Source organism: Pteropus alecto, unplaced genomic scaffold (assembly GCF_000325575.1).
Source record: "Pteropus alecto unplaced genomic scaffold, ASM32557v1 scaffold166, whole genome shotgun sequence".
NCBI classification, from domain to species: domain Eukaryota; kingdom Metazoa; phylum Chordata; class Mammalia; order Chiroptera; family Pteropodidae; genus Pteropus; species Pteropus alecto.
In genome coordinates this window covers 106560-119800 of record NW_006439757.1, presented here as the reverse complement: position 1 = coordinate 119800, position 13241 = coordinate 106560, and the positions used below count along the sequence as shown (strand labels likewise).

Sequence of the window (13241 nt, the reverse complement as noted above, 5' to 3'; positions counted from 1 at the left end):
TTAGACATCTTTTTGCCAAAAGTGAACATAAACAATGGGGCTAGAGTGGACACTCATGCTGAAAATATATAGTAGCTTTTCCTATTAATTTTTCTATGTACCAGGGTTGTTAAGAAGAAAGATGAGAAGTGAATTTCTTTGAAAATCCATAGGAAAACATAAAGAAAATAGAAAGATACTGTGCAGTACCTCAGACCATTACATGTGCTGATACTGGCAGCAGAATCATATTCATGTATAATGGATCCTTGGTAAAAACAGTGATCCTAAAATAAAGAGGTTATTGATGTAAGCACGTATATTGATGTTATATAAATAAAATATCTACATATTTTGTTACAGTATATCAGTATTTCATTCTCACAAATTATGCTATATTCACTCATGTATTCATTCTCTGCATTCTTTTATTTGGAAAAATTTTAAACTACTTTAGAATCCTTTTATTTTAATTGCATGATTACTTTCTATAAAGTAGTATGTGGATTTAGCTCTCACAAATTTAGCAGTCTGTTAGCTGATGACACCAGACTCAGAAATATGACCCTTTTCTTTAGAAATATTACTACTTAAATCCACCCTAAAATTTCTACCAAGCTCCCTCTCCTGTGTTATTATAATCTCCCCCAGTTGAGTTGCCTGTGAAATCAAGCCAAAGTTGTTGATAATTGCGAAAATTAGGTTTATCTTCCAACCATGTCTCTTGCTTCTTTTCTCCTTCAATTAAGTTGATATCTTTATCACTCTCTACTTGGTGCTCTGCTCATGATGATTCCATCAAGTAATTACTCTTTCTATCATTTTCATCTGGTCAACTATCACCTATATGTGATACTTTCTATGGTCCTCCAGGGACCTCGGACCCTCACAAGCCAATAATTACCCCTTGCATGAAATAATATTACCTAGTTTTCTTCCTGTTCTATTTTATAAAGATTACATGATGACTTGGATTTTATAGTTGACAGCTGCCTTAGAGGAAACAGGTTTTAAAAAGTATACTTTTGGTAAGAAAGAATAATGTCATTGTTGGATAGGCTATAGAGGGCATGTTTTGGAAAGAGAAATAAAAGAGTTATAAAAAATAGAACCTGTATCCACTGGAATAATATTCATGACAAACAAACAAAGATTCATTTAGAGAATGAAGGCAAGACCTCAATGTTGATGCATCAGAAAAAACTGGGCAAGCGGATGTGACTCACTTAAGGGTCAATTAGATAGAGGTTTTAAAACTGTGTTATGTCTGTAGGTTTTCTCCATTTAACTTAATTATAACCTCATCAGGGTGCCTTATACTCCTTTAGTTTCCTGCTTTATACTTCCTTCAGACTTAATATCATTGTGAGTACATAGAAGTCAGTTTAATAAATAAAAATACGTAAGCGGTCATTGATTTGCTTGTTAGGCAGTGCTTAGGCTCCTTTACATTTCAGAGGGTCCTATTTTCTATTCTAAAATCATTCGATTACAGTAGTCAAGGCAGGATTAATTTCTGTTGTAACACTTTCTGAAGCTGCTTGTAAAGCTGGAATTGGGTTTCAAAATCACATGAAGAAATGATAGTTTCAGAGAAAAGACAGAGGAAGATTCCATGAGATACCATGATCTGAGGATGCCTAGTGATCTCCCCTCCTTTTGTGGAATAGTAGGTTTCACTGTAATTCAAGGCTAGGAACTCCCTGAAAAAGAAGACAGAGAGGTTCTGAGATTTACTCATTCTGAAAAGTTATTAGATAAAAACAATTATATGAGAGAGAAGCCTCCAGGCTGCTTTCAAATCTCAGAGAGGTCTTCTATGTTAAAAATAGATAAGCAAAATCTATCCCACTCACACAAAAAGCCTTTCTACCTAGATTTCTTGGTTTGTTTAAAAATTATAAGAGAAAAAGAAAAAGATTCTGGCTGTTTTAGTAAGGCGGCATCTTGAGAAGAACCTAGAGAAAATATTATCTGAGTAAAAATCTCTTGCCTTAAGAGTCAAAATTAATGCAAAAAAATTATCTCATTAGAGATTGTAGAACCTGGAGGAGAGAACAATGTCAGCATCATTTGCCAAAAGAAATAAAATTTCATCAATTTATAATTTTATATTCAGCAAAAAAATAGCCTTCAAGAAAGAGGGAAAAATAAATGCCATTTCAGATTAAACTCTTATAGTTCATATATAGGAATTTGGGTAACAGAAATGTGCATTTGTCAAAACAATAAATGTATACAATTTATGCATTTTATTGTATAAAATTTTTATATCAAAAGAAAAAACATAAATATTAGACTCTAATGATATGCATGCTTAAATATTTAGTGGGAGGTATATTGATGTCTGCAATGTAATTTAAAATGCATAAAAATAATGGAGGATGAATGAATGAATGGATAAATGTTGGATGGATAGACAAGCAATTGTGATATAAAATAAGCATAATAAAATGTTAATGAGTATATGTGTATATATATCTTGATGTAATATATACATATAGGTATATGTATATATTAACGGATATATAAATGTTTTCTATAAAATTCTTTCAACTTTGTTCAATGTGTAAAAATTTCTTTATAATGAACTGTAAAAATAGATACAATAAGTTAAGTAGAATACAATCATTTTATGGTTATTTTGAAATAGGATATATAATATTTTTAGTAATATGGTAGTATCATATGGTATAAATTAATGTTTCTTTTGCCTCATACACACATACAAATAGAACTTTTCACCTATTAATGGATTTATTATAGTGAAAACAAAGTTAATTTGATCAATGTTTCCACTGGATGAATAAACAATCTAATTTAATATGGTTGGCCTATGAAGGTTTACCTCTATTTCTCAACATGATCTTGTAAAATGACTATTATATAATTATATATACATAATATACAATATTATATAAAATAAGTATGATAAAAAACCAAGTCAAAACTCATTGAGAAAATATGGAGAAAAAAAGTAGTTATGGAAAAAAAGACAAATAAAATCTAAATTAATAAAATCAGGTTTCCGTTTGTTACCATATCATATGTCAATCTCTGAATAAATAATATTCACAGATTTTGGAGGCTCTGTGGTGCGCACTAAATTTACTTACTTTGTGGAGCTAAGGGAACGAGAGTAATGTTCACCAGAGATACAAATATCATATTAAACTGCTTTCGTGTTTACGATTCTATAACATACCAGTCTGAGCTTATTAGCAGGATTAAACAATATAAAATTGGCTACTTGAGGCATAAGCAGCAAGGGGTAACTTCGAAAGTAGACAGATCTGAGTTAGAGTATCAGTATTGTCACCTGCATTGTAACCCTGGACAAGTTCTTATTTAGGTAAACTTTTGATTTTTCCTTAATAAAATGGAAATAAAACAATATTGGCTTTATATGGATATTGTAGGAATTAAGAGATAACTGGAGAAAGGCTCAATAAATGTTAGCTTCCTTCTATTCTGAGAATGTCAGAATATGCAGAGTCTGAATAAATTATTAATATAGTTATGTTATTAGGTTTTTTATGTTTCTGTACATTTGTCCAGTGGGAGACTCAGTGTAGAGGAATTTTTTATATTATTTATTTTATTTTTATTTTATTAGCTTATAGGCCAGAGTCTCAATTCTTCAATAAAGTTATCCTTCTCTTTGAGCATTTGACATTTCTCCATGATTTTAATGCTTGGGGCCGAGAGGCAGAACTATTGTATGTAGAAATACACCAAAGAAAAAAAATGGGAATTCAACAACCACAATGGAGGTGGTGAAGAGAGCTATTATTTATTTTATTTTTATTTTATTAGCTTATAGGCCAGAGTCTCAATTCTTCAATAAAGTTATCCTTCTCTTTGAGCATTTGACATTTCTCCATGATTTTAATGCTTGGGGCCGAGAGGCAGAACTATTGTATGTAGAAATACACCAAAGAAAAAAAATGGGAATTCAACAACCACAATGGAGGTGGTGAAGAGAGCTAAAGAAGAGAGGTAAGGGCACTGAAATTATTTAGCTCACGCAAGATAACTCGATGAAGAAAATTCTTTCCAGTTCTTAGCTTACTCTCCAACAGAACTTGGTTTGATATCTATTTTAAAAAACTTGCGTCACTTTAAGAACCGTGATTTTCAAATTTCTTTTGTCCCACTGATTCGCAAAGTGGTAATGTATTAACTGGAGCTCAAAGAACTCCAGTACCCCAACAAGGAGTAATTTAGGAACTGGAGAAGCATGTCCATAATTGTTAAGCTGTTAAAATGAGATGGGCTTACATTAGACAAGTAAGAATTCAAATTATATACAGATAACAATGACTTAAGGAATTCACTGGCTGTTTTTACCAAAACTGAGGTATAATAGATTAATAAATCTGTAAGTTTTTGAATCATAATAGAACTTACCTTGATCTTAAAAGATGAAGTATAAAGCTTTTTCTACTTAGACTTATTTCATACAACAATTCTTCTTCATAAGTTTCCTGAAAAACAATATCCGTTACATGACTTAAATATGTGCTCAATTAGTGTGTATTGGGTGGGTGGAGGGAAAAATTACAGGTTTTTCACAGTCTACCCAGCAGCCCAGCAGTCCTTTTAGTCAAAATGATTAATACTGATAAAGCCAAATTTATAAGAAAGCTAATACATGAAAGATTTTGCTTTCAAGCTATTCTTAATTTTTTTTGATGGACTTTTTCTAGTTATAAAATAAAGTAAAAGGAAATGAAAAAATGCATATTGTCCACTTATCCGAAGACATACAAGTTACTCTATGTCCTTGCAGTTCTACTGAATCAGTAAATCTTCTGTTGATGTGTTTTAACAATTTTGTGTACACTCTTTTATAGCTTATTTTTTTATAGCTTACGTATCTTCACAAGAAAATAAATCATGACCATGATCATGTTTCTATTGTAATAAATGTTCATTTATAGTATATGTTTTATGCCTGAGAAGCACAATGTGAACTTATTAAATCTACAACTATATCAGAAATTTGATTTAAATTATTCACTATGGTTAGAATTTCATTGTAAACAACATGGAAAAAATGTAAAGGTTTTGGTAAATGATAATCAGATAACCATAAAGAACAGAAATACAAATTAAGAATTCATTAGAAATTTATAGCAGTTCTTGTTTTCTTGCCTTAAATATTGTCATTAATAAAGGTCTTTCAAATAATAAAATAACATGAAGTGAAAATTTTTCTTTGATAACAATTGGAATTGATATTTTCTTTTGTCTATTTAGTTACTGGTAGATTTGTATACAAATCTCTATATCCTTTCACCATTTTCTTTTCTGGCATTTTATTTCTTTATGATTCATAAAAATTCTTAATAACTTAAGGATTTACAGTTCTAGGCCATATATTTTATGCATTTCTTTAGTTTATTTATGGTTCATTTGTTTGTTTGGATGTACATTCACTTATTTATTTGGGCACAGTGATAATATGGAAAATACAATAGTGTATAAGTTAGAGGTCACTGCCTTCATGGAAGCTACAGATTTGCAAAACAAACGAACAAACAAACAAATATAAGAATATTATAAGCATCATAATAAGAGAAATGCAGTGACTGTATCAGGAATATTGAAAGAAGTCAGTGACTGACAACAGTACATGCAAAGGTCCTGAGGTAGGAAGGAACTTGACATGTTTGAGGAACAGAGAGACATTCAGTTCTGCTGGAAAGTCAAGTGTAAGATGAGTAGAAATGAGAAATGAAAAGAATAGGAAGGAGACAAATTTTATACAGCCTAATAAGTCACTTAAGAGGATTTAGGCTTTATCCTAAGGGCAAAGAGAAGTAAAAAGTTTAGGCAGAAAAATACAGAAGTATGGTGTTTTAGGTGGCTTAATTATTATGGACAATGGATCAGCAGAAATCATGACTGCAGGCAGAAAAAGCACTTGAAGGATGTTGATAGAATACAGGTGATTTGGGCAGGGGAATGGCATCAGGAATAAGGAAGAGTAGATAATTTTGGAGACTATTTACATGCCAGAATCTACGAGGCTTAGCGATTGATGGGGAATGCAAGAAGAGAGGCACCAAGGATTACTTCAGGTGTCTGGCTGGTTTATGCATGCCACTGCCTCGAGGAGGATCTTCTGACTAGGGGTGGCTTTGAGGGAAGGAGAGGGGAGTTTTGTGTTTGGTGAATATGAAGTGTGCATTCGTCAGGGCTTTTCAATTGCAAGTTTAACATAAAAACTGAACTTTATTATAAAGACACCGTATTCACGGTGGGTAGGCAATAAACAGCAGTTCAGTCAATAAGAAGGGTTGAATCCCACTCTGTAACATGATGACCTTCATGTGTAGATATGTGTGTGTGGAACAGAATGGTATAATGAAATATTTTTGAAATTTGAATGTTTGAATATAGATTTTATACTACCTAATATTGAGAAACTATTTTTAATATGGTCAAAGGTGATAATATTACCTTTAATCTTGTCATTGATATTGTGTCCATAAACAGAATTTTTAATTTCATTTTTTATTTTAAAATTTTATTTATTTTTAATTCATTTTAAAATTTATTTTTTATTTTAGAATCATCTTAGATTTAGAGAAAAATTAGAAAGGCAATACAGAGAATTTCCACGTACTCCACCACACAGGTTTCCATTGTGAGATCTGACCTTACTATGGTATATTTGTCACTACTAATGAACCAAGATTGGTATTAGCAGTTAAAGTCTACACTCTCCAGATTTTTTTAGTGCTTTTGTCTATTGTCCTTTTACTGTTTTAGGATCTCATCCAGGACACCACATTACATTTAGTTATCATGTCTCTTTAGGATCCTCTAGACTATGGCAGTTTCTCAGATTTTCCTTACTTTTATTTATTTTATTTTATTTTATTTTATTTTTTATTAGTTTCAGATGTTCAACATAGTGATTAGACATTTATGTAAATTACAAAGTGATCCTCCTGATAAGTCTAGTACCCACCTGACACTATACACAGTTACTACAATATTATTGACTATATTCCCTATGCTGTATTTCACATCCCTGTGACTATTTTGTAACTACCAATTTATACTTCTTAATTCGTGCAAATGGTAAGATTTCACTCAGCCATGAAAAAGAATTTCCTTCTTTTTGATGACCTTGACTGGTCAGGTATTTTGTAGCCTGTTCCTTAATTTAGGTTTTCATGATAATTTTCTTGTGTTTAGATTGCATTATGGAGATTTTGGAGAAAAAAAATAAAGCACCATTTTCATCACACTGTAGCAGGAGTGTGTACTAATGCCATGACTTATCTCTGATGTTGTTGACCCTGATCACCTGGCTGAGGTAGCATTTGACAGCTTTCTCCACTGTAAAGTTATACTTTTCCTCCTTTCATATTTTATTCTTTGGAAGGAAGTCACTATACACAGCCCAAGCTTAAAGGATATGGAGTTATGAATCACCTCTTGGGGAGGGGAGTATCTAATCAATCCTTTTATTTCTGTATGAGAGATTTGTCTATTATCTCCCATTTATTTAAGTATTCAATTATTTATTTATATCAGTATGGGTTTATGGATAATAATTTATACTTTACGTTACAGTCCAAAACTATGTTATTAATTTTGTCGCTCAAATTATCCCCTCTTTGGCCATTGGGAGCTCTGTCAGTTGGCTCCTGTGTTCTTTTAACGTACTCCCATAAACATGGGTTTGGGGGGTTCTGTTCGTTTTTTTGAGAACTTCCTTTCTTTCTGGTACTACATGGTGCTCCAAACTCATCTTGTATATTTCCTGCCCCAGTCCAGTCATTCTGTGCGTTCATAATAGGACTTTTAGTATCAGTCTTGATTAAATCTTCAGGCAAAAGATGTCAGAAGAGCCCACCAGCCTTTCTACAATGGGTGGTGGAAAGTTGGTTTCACCTTCTTAGCTGAGCACCAACCTTCAACCAATAAAAGGCATGAGAAGGTGAGATGAGATCAGCAGAAAAACTATTTGTAAGTTGACTTTTAGAGAAAAATGATTACACATTATTTCCAAATGGCAGCAGATGAAGAGTTGCTTTTTTATTATTGCAAGCCATGTGAAAGCGGCCTCAATAGGACCATTTGGAAAGTTGAAATGTGTCTCACTTATGATGGAGAATCCTAGCAAGTGAGAGCCTGGAAGGCTGGCTCCTCCGATGGAAAGAAAAGGGAAGAAAAATGAAGCCATTGTGTTGGGGAAGGTTTGTACTCCCAACGAGTGTTGTAGCAAAGTGACAGTCAGTATTCTCCATGGGCCAAATTAAAAACCTCAGTCTCTAAGTGCACGTGTTTAATGATAAATATCTAAGGATAGTCCTTGAATGTCTTCTAAACAGTAGGAGTTGAAAATAACCTAATTTCAGAGCTTTATCCCTATGTCGTGAATTATATATTTTCTATATAAACATTTATTACTTTTGAAAACAAAATGTTAACTGTTTTAAAATTTTAACACCTGACTAAATACCCTTGTAAGCAACAAGCTAAGTAGGCCTTTATTGTTCCCGTGAAACTTGTCCAACTTTGCTGCAGAATCTGCAAGATAAATAAGCCTGCACATCAGATCACTGGGAAAGTAAAATACTCAGATATTATAGCACACGAGGAACCAGCTCAGAACAAATAAGGTTGCCTTACATTATCCTAAAAAGCTATGGACGGAACGCCTCACATAAACTGGAAACTTTTAAATGGCACCTCTAAAATCTGAACTTTACGCTTTTGTTTTATAATCTGTCGAGGGGTTGCTTTCCCCTCACCCCTTAAACCCCACCCGCCCAAACACAGGCTGTGAGCTGATTGGGAGTCCTCAGAAAAACTGAGACTCCTGTCTTGTTTGCTTCTGATTAGAACCAGAGGTTGTTTTCCACATGCCTAGGAAAGCAGTAAGTTTTATTTATTATTTCAAAATCGATACCTGAGTGTCATAGTCATGGGTGTGCCAAACATCTCGCTTCTGTACCACAGGAAGTTTTTTAGGGTAAACCAATTCTTGACCCTCTACTCCAAGTATCACCTTTTCTAAAAGGAAACAGAGGGGGAAATCACACCTAGCATTGTTAACAAACACCCACAGCGACTGGATAACAGAATTATTCTTACAGAGTTCCCTTGTTCTCAGTTAGTAACCATGCATAGCAACACTGTGAAATAGTATCCCCACTTTTCAGGTAAGGAAATTGAGACTGTTAGTTCCAAATTAGAAAAATAGAAGCAAAATTGGAAAGCAGGCAAAGAAATCAGGATCCTTTAGCTTTTCATCTTGTTCTGCGGTTGTCACCTCTGTCATCTTATTCTTTTCATACCTGTCTCTGGATTCTGCCACCTTTCAAAGCCTGCCCTGGAATGTACTGTTTCAGTGGAAATCGCTGATTTTATCTCCCAGGGATAGTTGCATTTGAAGTCTTAACTCTCACAGCTAAATATAAGCCTTTATTTGTTAAAATGATTTTAAGTACTCTTCGATCAGTACTCAACATAATCTACTACGCATTTTCTGTCACATGGTTGAGCCCTGCTTACCTCACTAAAGAGTGATAGAGAGGAAAGAACACAGGAATTTGGAGTCTGCTCTTGTTTGAATCAAAGTTTTAGCAGTTCATTGGCTCTGTGACGATGAGCAGCATATCTAATCTCTCTGATCTGTACATATTAGTCTCAATTTCCTTACCTGTACAATGGAGATAATAAATATAGAATTTTAAACATGCTAATATACAAAGTGATTAACGGCTAGCACAGTGTCTGCCACATTACCAATATTCAGTAATGGGTACCTCTTCTCCATCTCACTGTAAGTCAGAGTATTTAAGAGTAATATGGCATTTCATAGAATCAGAGAATCTGAAAATTAGCTGTAATCTAGTCCAAGCCCTATTCTATGTTCTTAGAAAAATCACCAATGGGTTTTCCTGTTTTTATCATTTACAATTTAAACTTTGTGACTAAAGAGACATTACCTCATAACATAAGAAAAACCTGATAAAAAGATTAAAACATACCTGTAATCTGAGAAATGAGTAAAGTCATGAAAAATAAACTCCCGAGAAGCATTCTTGTAGAAGAGGGACACACAGGCTTGAGAAAAAAACATGCACAGTTCTTCATCCCTGCATCCACAGCAAAGATGAAGGATCTAACAGATAGATAGGCAGTTTTGATCAGGCACAAGGAAGTGTTCCTTGATCAAGTTACACAATTCATGAGATGCTTGAGGCTAAAACCTGGAGGGTGGACATCATGTCCTAATTAAAGGCAACCACTGAGGTGGTGGTGATGGTGCTGGTGGAGGTGAGCTGGGCAGAGTTGCCTACTTCATGCCTACTATAAATATGGTTCCAAGTGCATTAAAAATTCAAAAGTAAAAAGAGAATCACGTATGCCTTAGAAAAAATGATTAAAGAGTGTTTATGAAAACTTTGGTTGAAGAAGGTCTTTCTATGCAGAATGCCACATGCCACATGTAGAAACTAGAAAGAAAAAATTGATAAAACAAACTAGATAGAAATACTTGAAAACTTTTATTTTCTAGCTTCTAGCTAAATAAACAATTGGGCTGTAAGGGGCACGAGGATAATGGCCTTTAGAGTCTGTGTGAAACACAGGATGTAGATTCTTATTCCAACCCAGAGAATCATTGAGATGACCAGAGAAAATGAGGGGAAATAACTTATTTTCTTTCTTTCCATTTTCATTGAGATGCAATTGACATAGAGCACTGTGTAAGTTTAGAGTGTACAGCGTGATGATTTGACTGACATACATTGTGAAATGATTACCACAGTAAGTTTAGTTAACAGCCATCATCGCATATAGATAACAAAAAAAGGAAAAGAAAAAGATATGATTTTTTTTGTTGTCGTTATGAGATCTCTTAGGATCTACTCTCTTAAAAACTTCCCTATATATTATTCAGCAGTATTTGCTGTAGGCACCATGCTGTACCTTACATCCCTAGGATTTATTATCTTATAACTGAAAGTTTATACCTTTTGACCACCTTCATCCAAACTTATTTACAAAAACTTATTATGTGATAAATGACAAATTATTTTAAATTAAAAGACAAATACTTCAGAATTATATACAACATATATCATAAAAGGTGAGAGTAAATATCTTGTAACATAGAACTCTTTCATATCAATGCAAAAAAAGAGGGCAATTAACAAGCAAATGGGCAAAGACCTGTACAAATCTACCTGTATGTCTCTGTTCTGTTGGAAGAGATATTCCTGTGCCAATACGATCCCTTATCTGTGTTTGGCATTCTATCCCCTTCCCTATTCACATTATTGATTATCTCTCTAGTAGTCCTGTAAACTAATCTATGACAATTGGAAACTTTCTTTTGATATTTAAATGAGCTCGAGTCTTTCCCTTTCAAAATATCCTATCCTCAATCCTCTAGTTCACAGGCCCCTACGATTACCTACTTTTTCATTCCTTTTTCAGCTAAACTTCTCACAAAGTTTATAATTCTCGTGGCAATTTTCTCACTTCCTGCTAATCTTAACACATTTCACTCTGGCATTTGCCTTTATTATTCTGCTGAGTTCACAATTTTCTATATCCAATGGGTATTTTGGTTCCTCGTCTTGCCCTCTCAGTAATATTTGGCACTGTGGACCATGCTCTCACCCTTGAAAAATTCTATCCAGCTCCCTTGATACACAGTCTTCTTAACTCCTTCCTAGATCCCTGGCAGCTGGTGGGCATATCGTCTTTTACCCAAACTTTAAATTTTGGTATTCTCAAGGTATTAGCTCATACCCTTTTTTATCTCTAACTGCATGCTTATTCCAAACCATCCCATCTTCAGTTATTGGTTTAATTATCATCTTCATGCTATGATTCACATTTTACATGTCCAGTCATCTGAGTGATAGATCTTTACATAGCCAACTCTCTACTCAATATCTTCATTGGGAAACTTCAAAGCCCCTGCAAACTCAATATGTACAAAACTTAATGTATGCCCTCCCACTTGTTTTCTGTCTCAGTGATGTCCTCATTTATTCCACATTGCAACTCAGTAGTCATCACTGATAGTGCTCATAATCAAGCCATCCCTAAAATAAAATATGTTGATTTTACCCTCGAAAAACATCTCATCTACTTTTCTCCATCTCTTCTAGCACAAGCTACCACAAACTACATTTGGCTATGCTCCAACAAGTGTGATCTTTTCAAAGTGCAAATCTGATCATGTCATGTGCCCGTTGAAAATGCTTCAGTAGTTTTTCACTGGTGTTAGCAATTAAGACTGGGCTTTAAAGCCTCACAACATAAATTGCCTGCCACTTTTTAACTCTGTGGCTTTGGGCAAAGTATAAAATGTCTCTGTACTTTTGTTCTCTCATCTATAACACGGGTATAATAATAACATGTATCTCCTACGGATGATGTAGTATTAAATGACTGTGCTGACAGGCAGTCTCACATTCCCTGTGAGATTCACTCTCCTGTACTCTTAGTTGACTATTTTAAATCCTCTCTTCTCTCCTCAAATCTCTATTTCACCGACCAAAAAGAAGTCATCGGAAGAAAAAAATTTCACTTTCTCCAATTATCACATCTACCTTATTATCATAATATGTGCCAAGATAAACTAATTCTCTCCTATTTCTTTGGATGTACTGTCCATGCCTCTAAGGTCTGCCCATCATGAATATATTGTATGCCATTCCTTCTTGCCCCATCCCTATGACATCATCACTGCATTTGTTTTCTTTTTCTACTGTATCATCTCAATTAGTATATATACAAACATGCCGCCATTTTCTATATTTTTAAAAAAAGCATTCTTCTTTTACTTCACTCTCCCCTCTACCCAGTTACTATCTCATTCTTTAATTCTTTTAATAATATGATTTCTTAAAAGATGAGTATACCTTTTGTCTTCAGTGTTTCTCTCCCCATTTGGTCTTGTAATTAACTCCAGTTAAACTTGTTGTCTTTCACTCAATAAAACACTTCTTGTCAACATTACTGATGACCTGCACCTTGATATGTCCAGTGGTTGATTCTCCATCTTCACTAACTCGACCTTTTAGCAGCATTCAATACAGGTTGTCACTTCCACTTTGGAAGAGTTCAGCTCATGGTACACCATGGATTTCCTCATGCTTATTTACTGCTCCTTCTGAGTCTCCTTTGTTGGACCCTCTTCCTCTTCCCAGTGTCTAAATATTTCAGATTATTAGGGCTCAACTCTAGAAACTTCTCTCTTCCCTATTTACAAT

General features: G+C 33.9%; 1 protein-coding gene across 1 annotated transcript in view; it reads right to left on the bottom strand.

The window, feature by feature from the left end:
- ADAM7 (ADAM metallopeptidase domain 7) overlaps positions 1 to 10050 on the bottom strand; it is a 43786-nt gene extending 33736 nt beyond the window's left edge. Inside the window, exons 1-5 of the mRNA XM_015593273.1 lie at positions 9999 to 10050; positions 8915 to 9018; positions 4390 to 4466; positions 1604 to 1682; positions 190 to 266 (exon numbers count right to left, since the gene is read on the bottom strand). Of these exons, the coding sequence (XP_015448759.1) occupies positions 190 to 266; positions 1604 to 1682; positions 4390 to 4466; positions 8915 to 9018; positions 9999 to 10050 (389 nt within the window). The remainder of the gene's footprint in view (positions 1 to 189; positions 267 to 1603; positions 1683 to 4389; positions 4467 to 8914; positions 9019 to 9998) is intronic.
- Positions 10051 to 13241: the final 3191 nt, after the last annotated feature.